This window comes from Zerene cesonia, chromosome 20, assembly GCF_012273895.1.
Source record: "Zerene cesonia ecotype Mississippi chromosome 20, Zerene_cesonia_1.1, whole genome shotgun sequence".
Lineage (NCBI taxonomy): Eukaryota > Metazoa > Arthropoda > Insecta > Lepidoptera > Pieridae > Zerene > Zerene cesonia.
Window position 1 is genome coordinate 893,281 of NC_052121.1, and position 23,255 is coordinate 916,535.

The following is a 23,255-nucleotide window of genomic DNA, read 5'->3' on the forward strand; positions in this document are numbered from 1 at the left end:
TTTAATTCTATTTTTATTATGAACGACTAGCTTTGCGACCGCGTAGTCAAAGAAAAACAGGCGGAAGGTTTGCCCCATATAGTTGCATTCCCGTCGGATTCCTGGCATAAAAATTATCCTATATCCTTGCGGGTCTCAACTATGTCCGTAGAAAATTTAATCCAAATCGGTTAAGTGGTTTAGGCGTCTAAGAGGAACAAACAGACAGAGTGACTTTTGCATTTATAATATAACTAGTTATTTTGTAACGTTACAATTAAACTAGAAACATTTAATTTAACATGAAATGACTGGTTTTTTGACACTCAGTCACCACTGCTTAACCCAACAATAGATCATCAACTGACGGTCACCATGCTCAAAGACCACTTAACCAATGTACAAGTTATCAGCCCGGAACAAATGCTTGACGAAATTTGTGCCTGGCTAGTGGACCCCTGTCCATACTATTGCAAAAACAAATTATATCGATGCGATAGTTTTTGACCACATTTGAAACCAAGAGGTCATATTGCATATCCTTTCCCCATCGTTGAATACATGCATAACTTAAATTCGTTTATATAAATAACTTAACTCCATGTCAAGGTTTTCCGCATAACAATGTAAGAATGGAGACTGATTTAACCCACTTCAAAAAAAGGTTATCAATGTGACACGTCACATTGTATATAAGATATGTTATTGTTACTCTAATACATATGATAATAGCTTAGATTTTTCGAAACAAAATATCATATTTATTAGATTTATCTTAATACCACACTATCTATTTGCAATTTAAAGAAAATTTCCATTGGTATCAAATGTCTCACTGTGTTAAAAAGTAACATATGTCGCTACTATCTAGCCTTCCGTTTCTCCTTCGTCGTTCGTCCTTTACTCCGTTGCGATGTGCCAGATAGACAAGCAAACACACTAACGCATTTATAATATTTTTAAGTTAAAGTACTTACATTTATATACTCACAATATGTATAACAAGAAATTTCAAAAAACAAATATTTTTGACATAACTTTTCTTAAGCGTTATAAATTTATTCAATTTACAAATCTTTATTTAATCTTTTCTTCACATAAATTTAATAGTTTTCAATTATTACATCGTAAAATATTTGCCAATAACGATGAGTTTCGTTTGCGAAAGCCGAACTCAATTTGAGATGCCAATAAAATTTATACATTATATTTATATACAATAGGTGTTATTTTGCAATCTATTAACTACGCCAACTGTTCGCCCCAGCTTTGCCCGTGGTACAGATAAAGCCTATTATAGGTTGGGTTGGGAGTTGAATTTTTGAAATAGTTCCAGTAGTTTTTGTGTGAAAACATTACAAACATACAAATATTTCCTCCTTATAATATAAGTATAGATTTAAACTAAGCGGATCGTATTCTCGTATGTATTGTATGCACATATTGGAAATACGCGATTAGGTACATACAATGTCGTTGCTAATGTAGTCATTATTCGTTATTTAGTGAGATTCAATAGCAGAATGTCAACTGTTTAAAACGATTTTATGTCATACCTAGCTGCGCCCTGCGGTTTCACTCGCGTAAGTACGTATCCCGTGGGAATATCGGGATAAAAAGTTGTCTATATGGTATTCCAGTTGTCATTGACAATTTTCATTGCAATTGGTTCAGTATTTTTGCGTGAAAGAGCAACAAACACACACATCCTGACAAACTTTCGCATTTATAATATTAGTAGGATTTCGTAATATATTAAGATATTTTTAAAATGAGCTATTCAATAGAGAAATATACAACGTTGTCATATGGGCAGCAAGAATTCTTACAATATAGATATTTTTTTAAGTTTTGGTTATTTTTTGTAACTTATGTTTGTAACACAGACAGAAATAACACTATTTATGTCCAATCAAATGTAATGAGCAGAGACAAATATAAATAATTTTCCTCAAAAACACACATTGTAATGCGGTACGAATGCTCTCACAATTACAATATGCACTCGAGAACAATTATCAGGGCTTGCGCAACGTTATATGTTCCGGCGGTTTGACGCATGATTTATGCATCCATAAGGAGAACTGTCGGTGTGTCTGTTGTGGTGATAGCGTTACTTGATATTTGATTAATTAGCTGCTATTACGTAATATTGGGTCCATTGGTTCGGTACTATCATGCAGCGGCATTCTCTGGTTTCATCAAAAACTCGTAAATCCTGTAACTGTATGTTAGACGGACATATATTCTGTGATAAATACAATCTAGTTAGTGGATAGAGACTTTTTTGTACCGAAAGTAAAACTTAATTGTGGTGAAATAGTGAAAATGAAATTTATTACGAAAATAACATATATAAGGCTTGAATAACTTCACGTGTAAGTACATCAAATCCGTGTACCTTCAATAAAATAAATTACAGTCCTATTAGGTAATAAAATTCCCCTTTAAGTGTCCAATTGCCAATTGTGTATGCGTCCGCGCAGATTGATCGATCAGCGGAAACGGATATTGTTGTGCGGGTGAGTCTATTTCTTTTTAATTCGGACATTGATCCGCGAATGCTTGACGTGAGGTGTCAGTATTTAACTATTGTGTATGGCTATTTCATTCTTGGTCTTTATACAGCCTGTGACCGGTCTCAATATTGAATATCAGCTATTAATATAAATTCGTTGTACATCGCTTCTTTCCTTCCTTTTTAATTTAATTGGTTAGGAACGAGAAAGCAATAAAAAGCTACCATGCATTCGAAAACGTTATCTTTGACACACTTCTGCAGATCTCCATATCTGAAACTCAGCGTAAGAATATAAGACATTTCATTTGAACGTGTTACTAATTTATCAACAACAACAAACACTGTCTATTTAAAAAGGAGTATTTTGGAATCTCTAAGTAATTTATTTACCATCAGACTACGTTTTCAAATGTGGAACGAATTAAAACAACTTCTATTCAAATTACAGTTATATGAAAGGTTATGAAACATTAATTTACACAGTTTTATGAATTTAACAGAACGTATCTCCGGCAATTATTAACAAAACAACGATAAGAATTGAAAAATTTTGAGCACACTTTAAACCAATTACTCTTGATGTTATAAAAGCAACAAGCTAATAGTAAATGGATAGGTTTATAGTTTTCATAAATCTTCACTATCCTGTCGTCCTTTTCACTGTTAAATAAATAGAAAGGGAGGGAGCATTGGTGGTGGTGACAGAATTACGAAGGCAAAGTATTAAAAACATAATGACCGCGTTACGGTTGAAATAATTTTATAAAGAAATATATCAAGTGTTAACGACTTGTCTAGAAAGTTCTATTTGTCGTTTCAAAGCATATGTTTATTGTGGCTTTAATTTGACAAACTTCAAAAAGTAGCACTTCTTTCTTATGCGTAATACGAAAAAAGATGGTAAGATTAAGTTATTTTGTATATGTATTTAAAGAGTTTGCTTTTAAAATACCCGCAAAAATCCATTCCAGTCGGTTTTGTAATTAAGTATGTATTTTTAGTCTATGTCTGAACAATTTCAATATATTAAAAAGTTTATTAACATTTTCCATACTAGGAATCTAAATGACCATCACGTAATTGACGTCACAAGGAATAGTTAAATAATGAATCACTGTACATTTGACAATTTACTTCCTGTAGTGTATCTAATGTGGATTTTTTGACATTATGAAGCATAACGTATTCTGGAAACAGATAAGCTATCTTTGATAAGAATTTTGTAAAGTTGTTTTGCATTTTTCGTTAATAATAATCTGAGCTTTTGTGGTTGTGTGCATAACTTATAAGTTTATCAAGCATACATTATATATTTCAGTAAGAAGGAATAGTTAAAGCATTTCACATATAAAAATATAGACAACACGATTATTTAACTAAACAATGTAAATGTAAAACGGTCTCATCTTATTACGCCTAATTGAATGCAAGTTACCGCCGCTCCCACAATTTCCCACATTTTATCAAAAGCCGTTCATCAATTACATAATTGGTGTCTTTGTTAAACCGATGTTGTGAACAAACAAACAAATGCACTATTTTAAAAGACATACCTTAACATAGTTCGGACTTATAGGTTCAAAAATTTTAATCATTATTAAAATTTTAATGGCATAACACAAAAAAGTTGTTTTACTTTCTGGCCATAGACAATACGAGACAAGTTAACAAATTTGGATCAAAAATGCTCGTGCATGTCGATACATGTCGGAATCGAACCTGTTGTAGCCCGGCTGGGCATTCCACGGGTTTCTATGTGTGGCCTCTCACTTCCTTTGACCTCTATAGATATATTTATTTTAATGATCATTCAAAAAGTAACGTTTCTGTAGGTTACGCAGAACGGACGAACGGGTATATACCTACGTATTTTAAAAATAGATAATTTTTTTTCTATTAGAAGAGTAGGTAAGTACTAGTTACATATTTAAAGAATAATAAATTAATACTGTATGTATCATTTTACGTTCGATAAAGAAATTATAACCGTTATTAATTTGAAATTTATAAAGACGTGGTAAGTACATTAAAACAATAATTGTTGTCGATACGAAGCGTATTTTTAACACGCTTTTATTAGTTTCACCTGTCTGTCTGTATGTATGTATGTGTGTATGTAGCCGACTCCTTTGGACTCGATTTTCACTCACTTTAAAGGGATAGATTTCATTCAAACTTTGTACATTTATCAGGGATTGGGGATCATAAGAAACGAGAGGATTATATTATTTTGCTTACGTATACTCTATCGCGAGTTAGACAATTTAGTTCATTCTATCAAAGGCGTTTTGTATTTTCAAACTATATTTGTAACTCAAATTATGTTTTCAAATTTTAACCGTATAGAAAAACTAAACACACAAGATGAATTTAAATAATCAAATCAACTTAAATTTAATTCTTATCTTGATAATGAAATATTAAAGCTGCTGTTTTAATTATTATAGTTAAATGTGGACTCATAACCGAGTACTATCGGGACAGATGAAAACAAAAAATAACTGGAATCCATTGTTAAATAATAATTACACAAATTCACACGGCCGCAGTCGCGACGGACGGTAATGTCTTCTAAGAATACATTTTAAATATTTATCGGTACATCGTAACGTAAGCACTTTAGCTATAATTATATAATTTTTAACATGGAAGCAATAATATAAAGTTATTGTAAAATATTATACAAACCTCAAGCAAGTCATAGAGAAAATCTACGTAACTCATTTTTTATTTTTAATTCACAACTTGTCAAGCGCGCGAAACGTCACCTGTCACTTCAATATAAAAAAAAATCTAAAATAAAAATCGCATTAAAATATAATCTATGTTCTAATTATTCCGTTAACCAACAACACGACACTCACTTAGCACAAAAACAGACAAATTAACTAAAGAGTAAAATTAATAAATGGTAAAGGTCGCACCACACCTGGACACCCACGTTACACCTGACGATTTGGCTGTATATGGGCATCGTTTCAACAAAATTGAACCCACCTTGATAAGAACTATTTTATTACAATTCATCATGGCTAAATTTCAACGAATACACTCCATCTAATAGAAGGACACGAATTTTGCGTGGGGTACAAAAATTCAAAGGTAAATATATAATTAATTTATTTAATCAATAGGTAAGTCTTAATATGCTGTATTTGGCCAAGAAATATCAATAAAGGAATATGTATTTAAAAATAATATAAAGGACGATAACACATTGATTAAGATTATAATAACAACTCAGTGAGCCAGCTAAGAGGCGAAACTCCGAAGCGCCAAACCGGTCCTAAAGTGGGTTTGCAAAATCGACTTCCTACAGTTTGAGATTGCATTGTAGTTTACTAACATTAGTATACAACTGTTATGTTTCCATTGATCAATACTTACGCCATCATAAAAAAAAATAATATGTCATTTTGACAGTGTTATAATCTAATGTGGAGAATACTAATGATTCGAATTTGGAACGCGCGGAAGAAAATTTAAAGTTAATCGTTGCAGCAGCCAGACCATATGGTGTAGAAATTAACTTAAACACAGATGATAAATCATGCTACTAGCACACGTCAAAAAGTGCTTACGCATGTAAGAAACAACAGATAATGTACTCTAATGATAGAGTGAACAATCAAATGGCTATCATGAACCCGTCAGTTTTATTTTATTTGGCTCCTTAACGGAGCGCGGATGTATGTAAAAAAAATCTTGCGTGCATCGTCGTCCGTGGGAACGAAATAACAATAAGATGAGCAAAGTTATGTCTTGCCATTTTCAAAATTCGGCTATAAAATACTGCCTGAGGGTTTTGAATATGAAGATAATGAAGGATGAAGGATTCGCATGACGTTTCGAATATTTGAGGACGTCTTCGACGGTTCATACTTAATTTGAAATGTTTTCGCTTTACGCATTTAGTTTAACACAGTTCTTAATTGTTTCGTTTACAGATAATTAACATGCCTTGACGTCTCAACTATGACCAAGGTTACAAAAAAATCGTAATTACCTACAAGCTTACAGCTTAAATTCTTTGTTACTTCCATTATGGTCAAACATAAAATGTTTCATACACGTTTATCGATTTTGTATAAAGATTAAGAGTGTCGTATATTGGCGATAAATTTAAAAAGCGATGCGCGTACGCATTACAAAAGGATGACTAAACATTGAGCTTATTTCCAACTCTCCCACAGCGAGACTTGTTAATCATTTACGCGAAACGCGACTCGGTCTTGGCGATTCGTGTCGCGTCCGAACCACAGATTATACAAGAATATTTATTCGAGATACAGTTAAATCATTATTGTTGTATACAAGACGGTGTTGTTATGTGACGTTGTTTTCTGTATCCAATGTTTACTTGAAATGTGTCTTTGTAGATTTTTTATTGACGCGTGTTTGTAAAAATTTTTCACGTTTTGTCCTAAATAAATTAAAACTTTGTTGTTTCTTTGAATAAATTAGCTATAATTATATTAAGCTTATAAAAACTTTTAATATTATGAAAGCAATATCAGTCCCAGTTCACAATTCTCTACGTAGGTATCATTTTATTAACGTATTTATAACCGACGGATTTTGTCCGACCGTTTTTTGTCCATTCAATTATATTATGTCCAAGTTTTATTATCTATACAATGACCTTACTTGTATTTACGTTTTTCTCATAGATTAAGGAAGAATTATTCTAAAAACGATTACTATCCTTACATGCAATATTAGGTCTAATTCCATTGAGTTTTAAAGCGAAATTGATATAACGCTCTTGTAAAGTCTGCGATAGCCAAATTTGTTTTTTGTTCAGTCCCATTTTATGGTTTATTTTGCTTTGGAAATAGTATGAAGGACGCAGTGACCGGATGTCCATGCGGTTGAGTTGAATTGCGATCAAAGTTTAAATATGGCGGGGCATCCGGTCAATTGACAGTCAATATTAATTAAATAATCTAGATTCTAGATTATACGATAAGAATTTACGGATTGATCATGATTTTAAGCTCCATTTAATAAATGAATTAATTGAACGTTTATTAAATGCAGCGAAAGATGAACATTTAATTAATCAAATAATTATGGTTTTGCAAAATCGATTTCTTTAAAAATAGTTTAAATTTGATGCGCCTATGCTGTGAGAAATAGCTTTTACCTTTGTAAACGTATTAAAAGAAGAGTATACAATTAGTTTGGCCTGGGTCACTTATGGACCATTAACTATACGGCAGGTCTATCTACATTGGATGGGAAAATAATCATAGAAGCGAGGGCGTGCCTCCACCTATAAAATTAACTTGATTGAAGAACCACAATAGAATAGAGTCGAACCGCTGTTGTTAAAGAGTTAATAAATCGTAGAACTGTCTTGATAGGTAATAATTATGGTATTATAATTACGATATCTGTAACTAAATACTCATTGAAGATAAGTATTGAACGTCAGAAACGCTCCTATTAAAGTCAATCATTTCAATAAAGAACAGTTATAGTACCGATTGGTTAATATCTTAAGAGTATTAAATTAGTTTTGATGTGAGGCCAGATTGTCAGGTCATTCACGTGTGTCACACGATATGTGACGGATTTCTCCCAATTCTGATTTAGTTTTAGCACGGAAACAAATATAGGTAAACGAAAACAATAAATCGTGCTGGTTTTAAACAATTTACGAGTATTTATTTATTTAAACAGTTTATTTAGTTGGTTAATACTATAATAAATAAATTAGGTACTATCAGTACTGATCTAACTATCAAAACTAATATACTATCAGATAAGGATACTAATTATTTTATTAATATGTTCTCAAAAATATATTTAATAATATATATCCATATTTTAATAAGTAGCGTGTGAAAGTGTCTATTGTATCGCAGACAATATTCGTAACATCTAATCAAATTATTTATATTCAGTGGCCGCTTAAGTAATTGCGCAAGAAAATAAAAAAATTGTTTAGTTGTTAAATGATCCTAAGCATATCTAAGAAATGGTAACTTGAATATTATTAATCTATAATCCTACTTATATTATAAATGCGAAAGTTTGTAAGGATGTGTGTGTGTGTTTGTTGCTCTTTCACGCAATAACTACTGAACCGATTGCAATGAAATTTGGTACGTAGACAGCTGGTCAACTGGAATAACATATAGGCAACTTTTTATTCCGATATTCCTACGGGATACGGACTTACGCGAGAGAAACCGCGAAGCGCAGCTAGTATAATATATTTTGGTGACCCGAACAAATTTGATTCTTTAAAAACCAAACGATACTAATAATACAAAGTGAAAAGTTTGAAGTTTTTTGTCGGATTTGAAAAATTATTTTAGTGTTAGATGATCCATTTATGGATGATAGATTATCTCATCATATACGATGTGGATAATACGTAGGACATTTGAAGAATAAAATAAAGATATATATAATTATGTTTACTGTTGTTCATTTTACTTGTCTTGTACTAACTTATAGTATCTAAACTGGATACAATAGTTAGTGAAACCACAATTTCACACAATATTGCCATCCGTCTGACATCAAAGGCAATCAATTCTTACAAATGATACCTTTAAAAGATTTATAGCGCAGTAATTACCGGTTTTGAGGATTTCACAGGATTAGCAGTTGTTTTATTGTATTAGTCATATTTGTTTGCATGTAATATTTTAACGGATAATAGTTCGATTTTGAATTTCTTCAAGAATTAAGTGCGTATGTTAGACTGTCCGTCTTTCTCTCTTCAAGCCTATACGACTGAATCGATTTGAATGAAATTTAGTACAAATATGCCTCGAGACCCAAGAAAGGACATAGAATAGATTTTTCCTCGGAAACATCTCAATAGGAGTAGTTATGGGAGAAACCTCCGGCACTGTTTATCTTCTCCTTTAACTACGCTGGTAATGCTGCTGGCGAAAGGGTAGTACAAAATAAATAAATAAGGCAATATTTACTGAAATTTTATATATTAACAGAAGCTGTTTATCGCTCTATAACTCAATATTAACCAATGCTACATATTATCAAACCAATAAAACAATACGCATGAAAATAGAACTTAAATTATAAATAACCAACCGATTAACAACTTAACCTAACCCAACATTAACCTAACTGATAGATATACTTACTAGATACATTTATAAATAGATCAATATATACAGAGCGAAGGTTAAAAGGTACTTAAAATCAAAGGGAGGGAGATACATCAATAAACATCGGACACAAAACAGACGCTGGCTGTTTACAAATTGTAAATTTTGAGAGCCCTTTGAGCGCTCGAAAACAGCTGGCAGGAGGCCCTAACGTTTTACAAAGCTGACTTTTTATTAGACACAAAAAATGTTGCAGCGCGTGGGTGCTTAATGGTGCTGTTATATCAGGTAGCGGAAGGTTTTTCAATATTAGTAATGTATTAAGGATTTAAGGATATAGAGCCGGAGTAAATCGTTTTTGTTTGAACAAAAATTTTAATTTGGAGTAAACGTATTCCATTAATATACTTACTACTTTAGAAGGTATATTTTTTATTCATCAAGCATAATAAGACACTTTTTAACATCCTTCAATTATATCATACATTTATTTTCTTCAGTATATACTTTTAAAGTCAATAAAGTAAAATTCCGATCCAGTATATATTCATTACTATAGTTATTTGTACATTCCACCAAATAGCCACTTAAATCGGTTAAACTGAACAAATGTCCCACGCAGCTGCCGGATCAGCTGATCAATGAAAATCTCTGAGCTCAGGTAATGTTTTTTTGCCGTCAGCTGTTACATGCGTGCGTTAAATCTTCCGAAATGTTATAACATCTGCATGCGCAGGTGCCTCCGCAAGGCCTTTCCTGCTTGTCAGCATCTGCCATATCCATTTGTAATTATAAGTGTTATGAAATAGATTCTGACCAATGAATGACCCTAAGGTCTAAAATGGCCGGCCATTTTAGTCATAGCCTATGTTTTATGTATAACTAGATGTAACTCGTGGCGTTGCTAGCATGGTACCCGGGTATAAAGAAGCCTATTTGCTAATCCAGACTATAATCTATCTCTATCTATTCATACAGATATGATAATCCGTTTCGCAAGAAAGCGTTCTATAATATAAATTGTTATTTTCCATATTCGAACCAAAAAACCTTGGTCCCTAAGAACTACTAACAAAAAAGATCTAAACACAGAGTTCTGATAACAGAAATCAGATTCAAATATCATCCGGATATACAATATTATCGATAGTCATTTTTTTTTTTCGCATCCGTGCAATACTTGAGTCGTGATACGCTATCAAGTTACATATCCGTTCATGTTCAATAATTTAACGGTTTATCATTTATAAGATATAGACGATCCGATTACATTATAATTATAGGATTGGTGTACAAACAGACGGGTTTATTTTGTTGTTTGTGAAGACGTGTCTTTTGGACAGCGAGCATTGGTTATATGCATAGAAAATACTTACCGACTTAAAAAAGGGGGTTATAAATTCGACTGCATCTTTGAATTGGTGATCTCAGAATTCTCGACTGTTTGAACTGATTTCGGATGGTATTTTTTTTTATTTTAGAGCTGCTGCCTGACTTATGGTCCGATTTAAATTTCTTCTTGTTTGTACTAATATAGTCATTTCATTTATGAATTTGGACATATTTCTATAAATATGTAAACAGAATTTAGTTTAGTTAGATCTTTTTATTACTTATAAAGTGCATTATTTTATATTTTAAGTTAAGATACTCTAAGTTAGCATGTAGTTACTTACATAGCCTTCAAAAGATGATGACTACATTATGGCTCATTATGCTGCGCGCACGCAACTAAGAAAATGCGTTAACGCGATAATGTATTTCTTAGCTTAAAGGTATATATTTTGTAAGATGGGTTAATAACGGATTTAGTACCAATTTCGATAAAAATAAAGGGGGAATGCCTTTCTTTTGAATTTAGATTAAAAAACAACTACTAGAACAGACTTCTGCAAAATATTATTTCCATTTGACCTTGAGAAATTAAATGTTCTATAGGCTCACCTACATCAGATAGATATAAAATGAAGTGAACAAATAAAAATTAAAATTTTGAAATATTTTCAAAGTAAATTTATCTATTATTTAGCAGATTTCAATGGCTCCCTCGTATCAGGTTTCGTGACACTGAGAACAGCTGACTGTGTAAAAAACCAACCCTCTTCCTTTATTCCATTATACAAACCTTGTCATTGGAAAGCCTTGTATAATAGTTTATAATAGAAAAAATATTGGAAGATTCGATCAAATTCTTTGGTATGTATTATCTGTTTTTTTTTAACAATAAAACTTTCGATAGAATTTAGACGATAGAAATAATCTCTGTTTAAATTTTACTGAAAGACTAAATCTATAATCTCTGTACTGTATTTTTTTAGTTTTGTCCAAGTGCATTCAAAATTTAAATAATCATGCGTTCCATTTTCAAATTATTATAGTCAACTATTTTTTAAGTCATGTGTGCACGGTTCGCTTCCCACCAGTAGCTTGCACATGGCACACAGGAATTTGACACGCAGATGTTCGTTCCGCCACAGACAATAAAATACCTAATAAATACGACCAGCAGGACTTCGAACATATGACAACAATATATAATTTAACGACATCCAACTCTCTCTATTTTCACGATTACTCTCAAAAACCGTACGTACAGAGAAAGCGTGATACAATTACAAATTATCTTTATTCTTTATGAATCACGCCAAAAACCATTTGACCATTCAGTCGATTAAAAGTTCAAGCAAATCGAGAAAGCCAAGCTGTGACAGCCATTAGCGCATGCGCGTGAGTTACGACGCATATGGCAACATCTCAACATTTCGAAATGCCCTCCCATTTCTCTGCTATTAAAATAAGTGCTTGTCGTTATAAACGCATTTTTATTAAGTAAAGCTTGTCTGTTATGTCAATAGCCACTCGGCTCCTTGCCGTGAGCTAACTTAACGGAGACGACTTTGTATGCTGTGGCAACTAGCAATCAAACGCAGTCTGCATTCCATTGGTTTTAATATGGCATTCGCGCCAAATGTTCCCGCCTCTACATGAAGTACTATAAAACGTCAAATAACTTTTTCATAAAAATTCCGACAAACAATAAATCCAAAAGGTCGTTCGGAAATTGATGACTTTCGTTTTACGATTACAAATGAATACATATACATATATTTTAATAGTTTTTTTTTATTTACTGCAAGTTATTGCATATGTAGTATTTTATTATTTATTATATTTGACGTCTTCTAAAGTCTTACTTCAAAATATAAATAACATTAATAGCTCTTACGAAATATGACCTTATTCGTATGCAGTTTATTATGTGAATATAACATTTCGATAACAAAAGAACATTAGTATTATGCGCATCAAAGGATTTCATATGGGAAAATGTATTCTAAGATAACTATCTCTTGTTATCTAGGTAAGATATTAAAACAGAAATGTGCAAAATAGTGTCGTGACTCGTGACTGGCGGATTTTACGCGTAACACCGAACAAATAAGGTTAATTTGTGAGGTAAATACATTCTCTCTCATGAATGGCATGTCATAGGAAAAACGAAGAGTTACATTTGTAAAATCAATGGAAGACCTAAATAAAGTCGAAACTTCAGTATTTAGAAAGGCATCTCAAAAGGTGAAAGTCATGTACTAGGTATCATTTGCAAAAACTCGCATCTCTGTGCGGCCTTGCCAAGGTGATTGCAAGGGGGACAAACATAACGGTGTACTGCGCCGAGCACCGGCTCCCACCTACCACATTATAAGCATTCATACCACACCGCGCTGTTGTATAACCATTGACGGCCGTACACGCTACACTGTTGTTAACCGACAAACAAAGCCCTCAATGAAACTTTAATTTGCCACTCGGCAAAAGCACCTCTTGAGGCCGTGCGTGAGAAACAAAACACGTATAGTTCATTTCCTTTGAAAGATAGCTTAATAGTCAGCTTATAAGGTATACTGGGTTCGCATTTTGGACACGTATCCCGTCTTTTAAGGGGAACCAGTTACATTTAACCGTGATATTTAATGTGTTGTCTTTCATTTGTTTGTAAACATCTTTTCGTAAATTTAATATTGGAATATTTTGGTAAGACTATTTTACGAACGTATCCAATACGATATCATTATAACATAATAATAAATTTCATCTTAATATTGCTATGGCAACGCAAATCGTTATGATATTGTTATGAATGAGAACAAACGCGTCTATATATTAAGAATAATAATATCTCAGAATTTTGGCAGTAACTTAACATATAAGGGTCTTTCGTATAATATAATCGGTTCAAGTGACAGGGGGACTTACTATTTGGCTGATTTCTGTGATGGGGATCGGCGAAATTGTTTTTTCAGAGCCCTGCGGGAGGGATGAGGCACTCGGCGTCGGCGATACTCCCGGCGAGCTCGGCTGGACATTGACGACGCTTTCCTTCGAGGTACGGTTGGGGGACAACCTCGAAGGGAAGCTGAGCGTCTTCGTCCACTGCGACAGGCTGCGCACCATCTTGTCTGTTCATAAGCACAACACGACACTGAACTTTCAAACGAGCGACACGTGCGCTCACCACGGCCGACCGCGAACGAATGGAGTGCCTTTAAGCAATAAGCGTAGAGCCTGTGCAAGTTGCGACGTGTTCAATTGCGCCTGTGTTCGTAGGATTGACACTGCTATGTGTGTGTGTGTGAGTGTGGACTATATGTTATTGTACCCGTCTTGGAGCTGGTTGCAACTTGCGATCTTTTGTTTATCGCCCACCTTACATTTAAATATGTGAAGAAATTTTGCACAAATTTGCATTGTTTAGCTTGAGGACGTTTGCACTTTGCAGTTATGAATTATGCACGAGTTTTATCAGTTTAGAGTTTATTATGAAGCTTGGATTAAGCTTTGGAAGATTAGTTGTTTTCTTATGTCGTAATATTTCGTTATTCGTTGAATATTTTATGAACGTGCGCTGAACATTCACAATTTTGCAAGAAAAGCATATCACAACCCTTATGATAATAAAAACATGAAGAGCTTTAACGGAGATAAAAGCTTTTTTTTCCCATTTCATTTATTTTTTACAAATAAGTTCTTAATAGTTACTTATTATTATGTTTAGCTACTTATATGTATATGTATCTTATCCTTAGAGTATATATGCTAGTTTGCTTATGTATACTCTAAGATCTTTATCTGATTCAAATATTGTAAAGATAAAATTTCTCGTATCGAGATTAGCTAGTGGTAGTTTAGTGATGCCTTAATAATTTAACTTAAATTTCCTTAAATTTGAAAGAAAATTGAAAGTATAAATAAATATATAGAATTTAGAATTTAGATGTGTTAGATGTGTTAGTCAGTGTATTTGTTTCGAAAATTATTTACTTATACTACTTATATATGGATATTAATTAGCATGTATGGTACATGCCAATTAAACCCGACCAAGCAACTAAAGGTTAATTCATCTTTAAATTCAGTGTATAATTTTTTTACGATACTGCACATATGAATTGTATATAGAGTTCATTTTGAGACTAAAATCATAAAAGGATTAGTAACGCTATATGGAGTGCAAAAAATAACTGCACGTGGCATTCCAGAGGGTGGCACCCTTCGATTAATGTGCGACCATAAGATGTATGGGGCACAAAGAATGTTATTTACGAATTGCAGTAAAACTCGCTCGATAATTATTACTTCAAATGTATTCGAATTGTTGTCTTTGCCTTCTTGGACTTTTAAAGAAATTTTTCGTGTTTATTTGAGAATTTATTTAATTTGAAGACTTTTTTGTTCTCCATTGTTCACTAAGTTAAAAAACAAAAATTTATAGTGAATATCTGGATGAATAATCTTAACTGTAATGAATAAGGCTGTTTACACTATGACCTTTGGAAAAGTTCGAAATAAGTATTTTTATGTATGTTTATTTATTAAGCGCTGGTTTGTGCACTTAAGAAATAACCAAGGAAACATAATTTTATAAGCCAAGAGCCATTCAGACGAGAAGCTACGTGGTGCGTGAATCTGAAACAATACAGGATTGCGTGTTGCAACTTCCGACGCGACACGTGCGCGCGCAGCTGCCTCGCCGCCCGCAGCGCTTAAGTGCTCGAGACCTAACTGAAGTTTAAATTTCGAACGTCCTTTGAACGGTTTTTGGTCTTTATTTCGTTTTAAATTATTCCTGGATGTATTTTTTTAATAATATGGCAAAATGGAAATTAAAGAAGAGGTTGCATTGTGCTTTAAACTGCTTTCAAACCGTTTCCTCTCTGTCTGTTTTACAAAGAAGAAACATTAGATTTTTGTGTTACGTGTCACAAACGTTCATATGTTTGCAGTTAGCAGCGACTTCTATATGCAATTCTAATAATTCTTTCACCAATAGTACTCTGCATATTTACACGAATCCTGAGTAACGTAGGCTATGAAATGAAAAACGGGCGTTGCCAGGGCGAATACCTAGTATTAATTTATAACGTACATCGAAGTTTTAAAAAGATTAAACAAGAAGATGTTAGATAGAGATGATAAACATAGGTTTACGCATAAATTATATGTATTTTCTATTATCTGTGACTTTAGAATAGCAACACGCTTGACCATTAACATTCAAAAAAGAGACCGTTAAGATTGATACGTACTGGACATCGGTCTTAGATTAGACGCGATTTTATATTTGACTTACATAATATGCATTTTAGACCATGTAATTATATTGTGTCATCATCTCTGTAATCTCTGTACATGTTATTAATTAACTGGTGAAATTGACAAAAAATTATTTAACATCGTGGCTTAAATTGTGAATAGGACACAACATAAAATCCCATAGTCTTAGTGTTTTTTTTAATAACCAAGCCCAAGTGGCCAAACACTGGCACTTATGACTTCATTTTTTATCTCATCTAGGCACGAGGCTTTCGACAACCGTTATCTTAAATAAAAGCAGCATTCACTCTTTGTTTGAACCCGAGCAAACTAGAACTCATTGAATGGACCCCATTATAAATGGAGGGTGGGATCGTGTAATTGACAATGCACTTCAGTTAGAATTTAATACGTCGTTAAATAATGAATAAAACCAAACAAAAATCAAAGAGTTGTGAGAATTCACTGTCACGTTTTGTTTGCGCATAAAATTGTGAGTAAATGATATAGTTGCAAACTATTCAACTATCACTAATCTACTATCCTATCCTATGCTACTGATATTATAAATGCGAAAGTTTGTAAGGATGTGTGTGTTTGTTACTCATTCACGTAAAAACTTCTGAACCGATTGCATTAAAAAATTTGGTACGTATGCAGCTGGACAACTGGAATAACATATAGACAATTTTTTAACGCGATATTCCTACGGGATACGAACTTATGCGGGTGAAACTGCGGGGCGCAGCTAGTAATGAATAAAATCAAACAAAAATCTACGAATTCAAAGAGTTGTTAGAATTCACGTAAATGATATAGTTTCAAACTACTCAACTATTATATCACTACATAGTATAAAACAAAGTCGCTTTCTCTGTCCTATGTGTCTGTGCTTAAATCTTTAAAACTACGTAACGGATTTTGATGGGTTTTTTTTTTAATTGTTAAAGTGATTCATGAGGAAGGTTTACATGTATAACATCTATTAAACTACTCCGAATTAACGCATGCGAAGCCATGGGCAAAAGCTAGTATTTAATAAGAAAATGTATGTGGATCAATTGCAATTTCACTTGTCACTTATAGATCTACCAGTTCGTACTGGTTGATGATTTTTTTTTTTTTTTTTTTTTTTATGTCATAGCGGGCAACTGAGCTGGTGGTTCGCCTGATGGTAAGCGATCACCACCGCCCATGAACATTCGCAAAGGTTGGGCCTCTGCGAATGCGCTGCCCGCTTTTTTGGGATAAGGGAAAAGGAATGGATTAACGACTGGATAGAAGGAATGGACTGGGACGGGTGAGGAAAAGGAAACGGGCCTCCGGCTCCCCCACTCACCGCACGAAACACAGTGGCATGCCACTATTTCACGCCGGTTTTCTGTGGGGGTGTGGTACTTCCCCGGTGCGAGCTGGCCCAATTCGTGCCGAAGCGTGCTCGACTCCCACAAAAAAAAAATGATTATAATAAAAATATGTACTGGTTATTGAGTAATTTGATTGTCTTTCTTCATTACATGAATTTAATTCGGAATGCCTCCGGGGACTTACAAAAAACAAAACGACCCTCCAATTGTCCATTGTTCAAAGTTTAATTATGTTGTCCCCTAAAATAGAAACGCGTAGTCACTCTATTGATCGCATTGCTGATTCGACAATATATTATGGATTGTTTTGTTTAATGTGAAGATTGTAGGTTCCAATATACTTGTAAATATTTAAATTTTTTCTCTCCATAACACTAGTTATTATCGTCATCAGCCCATATATGTTCCCACTGCTGGGACACAGGCCTCCTATGAGGGTTCAGGCCATAATCCACCACGCTGGCCAAGTGCGGGTTGGCAGATGTCACATGTCGTCGAACTTTTGATTCTCGGACATGCCGATTTCCTCACGATGTTTTCCTTCACCGTTTTAAGGAGTGATGATGTTATCCACATGCGCAGATAAATTGAAAAATCAATTTATTTCCTGCACGCTCACCCGGTCTCGAACCCCGACTTACCGATTTTGAAGTCCGAGGTTCTCACCACTGAGCCACCACTGCTTAGTTATTATAAAGAGAAAATATTAGAATTCTTGTTTGTAACGTATTCACATAAAAACCACTTATTTACATAGAAAGCTGCAACTTCACATAGTGACAAAGGCTTATGTACCACGGGCGAAGTCGGGGCGAACAGCTAGTATATAATAGTTTAAAAAGCATGATTTATCTAATACCTATGAAATACAATTATTTTTACAAATACAAACACCGCCTTCAATTTGCCAGAACTAAACCAAATTTAAAATGGACCACATGTAAGGCATCAGCTGTCAAATGTGAAATCCTCATCAAAATCGGTTCACCAAATCGTAAGTTAAAAAAACAAACATACTAACCAAAAAAAAATCAAAATACAGCCGGTTGAAAAGAGAGGACGATCGCACTAATTTCACTAATTAGTTTAAAAAGCAACTAAAATTAACTAAACAGGAGTACGAAATTAGTCGGCTGTCAATATCTATAGCTGGGATATTGCACTATTTTAGTACAGTCATAAATAAAAGTCGTACCGTAAAATACTTCGTGCACTTTCTTGTGTTTTGTTAAAAGTTAATTACAGGGAGCTTAGCGGCTTACGTGCGTTATATGGGATATTTTTGTTGTTAGTTTTCGCCCCCGGATTCGCTCTTTTATATTTATTGCCGGGTATTGTAAACGTCAGTACTTTATACCAAGAAATAAAATGTGGATGTCTGTTTGTTATATAAAAACCTTTTTCTATATAACAAACAGACATACATTGCATAAAATATATAATAAAATTGTGTTGCGTACCGTAATGATTGCATTTAATTCATTTTTCATCTGTCTGTTTGTTCCGGTTAATCTCTGGAACGACTGAATCAATTATGACGGAACTTTCTTGGTAGATAACGGACGTATTAAGGATTTTTTTTTTCAAAATATTGGATTAACTAGATTCACGCGGGTGTAACTGCGGACGCAGCTATTTATATATAGCATTCATTGGTATTTCCTATACTGGGTATTTTATCAAATTGGCACTCAAAATGCGTGTGAAAAATTTTATCTGTATCCCAGTTCAGTAGATTACTCGTAATTCAAATGTACAAAACAAAATAAACTATCATAAAATCAACTTAACTACATTAAGCTACTATGTTTGTATTAATTTACTCGAAATACGGGAATTCCAAGGAATTCCTCGCGATTAAATATAAATACGATGTAATGGCGTCATTAGTTGATTACCAACACAAAATTTAAGTAAACAATTTCGTTTTTCCCATACGAAATGCATTGTTCATCGAAACTCATTGATGATTACCCTAATTGTGTGAACGGACATTCGATGATATAATCTTTCACTTGAATATCATCTTTATTTTATATGCATTAGAGTTCAAAGTTACATACTGATTTCAGTAGAACGTGTCACACGTGTTTGGAAGGATATCCGATAATCGATTTATTGTTTATCTGTGTACTAATTGTTATTATCTGTATGAAGAATAGGCTGTTTCCTTATTAAGGTGCGTGTACATTTGACCCCCCAATAAGGAAAATTATATGTGGGTAACGTTCTAACAATTAAATTTAAACTTGAAGTTTATTGAAAACAATTTAGTTTAATATTGACCCTGCGTTGCAATATGGATTGGGTTTGATGCACGTAGAAGAATTGTATACCATTATTATGTAAGAATATTGATATTGGGTTTCAGTTTTTTAAGTATACGTTTTTCAATATTTAAACGAATAAGTATTTATAAACACTTTTTCAATCATTATATTTATGTATACGTAAATATTAAGTAAATAATTAAAATGTATTACTTCCCTACATATCTCACAAAAGCATTCGACGAATTTTCTACCATACGAAGTCGTGGACAAACAAAATATGCCTTAAAATAATTATTTATAATCAGTTCATTATTAAAGAGCTCAATTATTTCCTATGTATTATTAAAAAGTGATAATAACATACAGAACAAAAATGCTTTAACTCTAAATCACAAATTACATGAATATAGCAAGTATTACGTGTTGCAAACATAACACATTGAGAACTCTAAAATAAATACTCTAAAATTAAATCTATAAATTCATAAACAGCATATTGTCCTACATTAATTGCCCATGTGCTGGCCCCATGGCATTGCAAAACAAAGGAAGTTTCACACCATGTGTGTCACGGAGTTAACAAAAAAAACGAAAATAGATTTAGCAAAGGGAACCGCTGCATGGGAAGAGTCCATCAATCTTTTGGGCTAAAACACTTGAATAAATAATATCGGGTCGGGATTTGGTTGGACTCATTAAATTTGGGTTGCCAGGTCTTAAAATTCAGTGGGAATAACATTGTTTTGAAAACAGTTTGGCAATTAGTTGATTGCAGTGGTAACTCACTGGTTAGGACCTCGGTTTCACTCAAAACATCGGGGAGTTTAAGTGTGCAAGAAATAACTTTATTTTTCAAATAATCTGCATATTAATAACATCACCACTGCTTGAAATGGTGAAGGAAATCATGGTGAGCAAACCGGCATCTCGAAAAATTTTAAGTTTGACGACATGGAACATCTGCCACCCCGCACTTGTCCAGAGCGGTGGATTCTGGCCTGATCCCGTACTGGACGGGAGGTATATGGGCTGATGGTAATGTACTCGCCAATAAAGGAACATCTCTGGCACTCATTCAACATTATTGAACCAAGTGGAAACTAAAAACTACATGCTTCCTGTAATTATAAAACCAGCAATTGAAAATAGTTTAGAATTTTAATTAGAAGTCGTGGTCAATCACACGATTTTCTTCAATAACTGTTTAATAACAATTGAGTGACCTTTCGGCGCCATTTATTTTTTTCGATTGTGTCGATACGGTCTTGATATAATGGCATACGTGGTCACGCGTCATCAAAGCGTGACCGTTGGAAGATTTAAAATTTAAATATTGTAAAAAATATTACAACACAAAAAGGTAGGTAAGTAAGTTTTAAAATCTGCGATTATATGAAATGTTTCAAATTGTACTCACATCGAGAGCAATCTAAATTGTAATGGGTTTTTTATACAAAAAATGTTCTTGTTCAAAAGCTGTTTAATTGGAGTTATACCATTAATTATAACCTTCAAATTATCAGAGCGTAGGAAGAAATTATCTATTTTAGAGCGCAGATAATCCAAATTTGGTTTTCGAATAATTAATGCGTATAGCCGTGCATATTTACGTTTATGTAGCGTTAACATTCCATTCCGAAGCCGCATACTAACAATCGGAGTGGAGGCAATTCATAAGTTAACTGTCACTTTAGTAACGCTATAAAGGCCGTTATGACAATTTGTTGTACAACCCTTACGAGCAAACGAGGAGCCATAGACAATATTCTATTTATAATCTGTCGAAACGCCAATACTATTGCGTCACATTCCGTATTCTCAATTTGAAATTTCTAAACAAAGAAAGGGCATAGAACTTTTAAATCATGTATGCGATGTGACATTGATGGCGCGTAAAAGAAAAATAAAAGCAATGACACATTTATTAGAGCTGTCACTTACCTGTGACGAGTAAGTTTTCAAGTTTAATTTGTGATAAGCTTAATGTGCGTTTAGTTGGCGTGGATGGATGGGCTACTGGATTTGAGCTTTCACATTTACTGGTACAAATGACCCTCAAATGGGATGTAAAAACAAAGAACATCTAAATATGAAGCAATAATATAAAATGTGTGAAACATCGAAATGTGATGCAACCATTTGAAATAGATACACATAACACAGGAAATTGGACAAGTCAAACTTAATGTAATTTGAAAATGAAATCACTTACGTAGTACGCATTACCGTTTTATAAACTATACACCTACACTAGGTAATAGTATAGATTAGTATTATTTTATGTATAGTATAGTATTGATTGAGAAAAAATCAAAGGAAGCGTAAGACAGTTTTGGGAAATTCATAAAATTGTAGAAGACTAACAAAATTCATATTATTCCATAATTTTCTAATTAATTATATTTTGTCGTCTGTCCAATCAAGTCTGTCGAATATACAAACATAATTATCTAACATTATTTATTTATTTATTTTATTAGAAAATTTTAAACTGATTCACGCCTAATTTTCATAATATATATTATATTTATCATCAATATGATGAAAAAGTAGTATTTTAAAATTAAATTTATGTTAGTAATAAAAACATGTTGTGTGAATGTGACATCGCAACACACATGACGTAATACCTACTACATTTACAAGATATGTACAAAAAAAACCATATATAGCCCAATTAGTCACATAAGTTATACCTCCAAAATAAATAATAATAATAATAATAATAAAGTCTTTATTAAAACTGTTAAATAATACAATTATATTGGTAGAAACTAAAGCCTGTGTTAGTAAAAACTGTGTTACAGGCTTTAGAATCCCTCACATTTTTGTAAATTACAGTTTCTTACAGTTTTTTTTTTTTTTTTTTTTTTTTTCAATTAAGTATTTTAAAATAGTCATCCATTTGATATAACAATGAAAGATACGGAATAATTTCATTTCACGTGGGGTTATTAGACCTCGACTAACTACACAAATTATGTACGCTGACAATACGGCCCAGCATTATTCGACTAATCCATTTGACAGCCGAGTCGTAGTTATAATCGCTGCACTAGAACCATAGACAATGTCTTTTTTTTTTCTAATGTTGACATTAGTAAATTAGTTTTGAGTTTTACGATGAGTACATTCTTATCTGATTGTTTTGTGCCTGTTTTTTTGTACTTATTAAATAGCCTTAATAAATTTCTTTTTTTTTCAAATACATAACTAATTAGATTGTATAGGTAAGTCTATAGATAGCTCGTTTTGATATCAGACATTGTCTTTACAGATTGAGGGTTAACCTGCATATATTTAGCGCGATTATGGTCGTTTTGTGTAGGTTCTAATATATATAATTAGCTACGCCCCGCGGTTTCACCCGCGTAAGTCCGTATCCCGTAGGATAACCGGAATAAAAAGTTGCTTGGATGTTATTCCAGTT

The 23,255-nt window shown here is 33.1% G+C and overlaps 1 protein-coding gene across 2 annotated transcripts in view; it reads right to left on the reverse strand.

Moving 5' to 3' along the window:
* LOC119834760 (TNF receptor-associated factor 4) overlaps positions 1–23,255 on the reverse strand; it is a 55,032-nt gene that overhangs the window by 10,786 nt on the left and 20,991 nt on the right. The window contains exon 1 of one of the 2 annotated variants that reach the window (XM_038359229.1): positions 13,849–14,140. The exons of the other annotated variant lie outside the window; for it this stretch is intronic. Coding sequence (XP_038215157.1) covers positions 13,849–14,046 — 198 coding nt within the window. The 5' untranslated portion in view covers positions 14,047–14,140. Of the gene's footprint in view, positions 1–13,848; positions 14,141–23,255 lie in introns of those variants that run through there. 2 annotated transcript variants of the gene reach the window in all.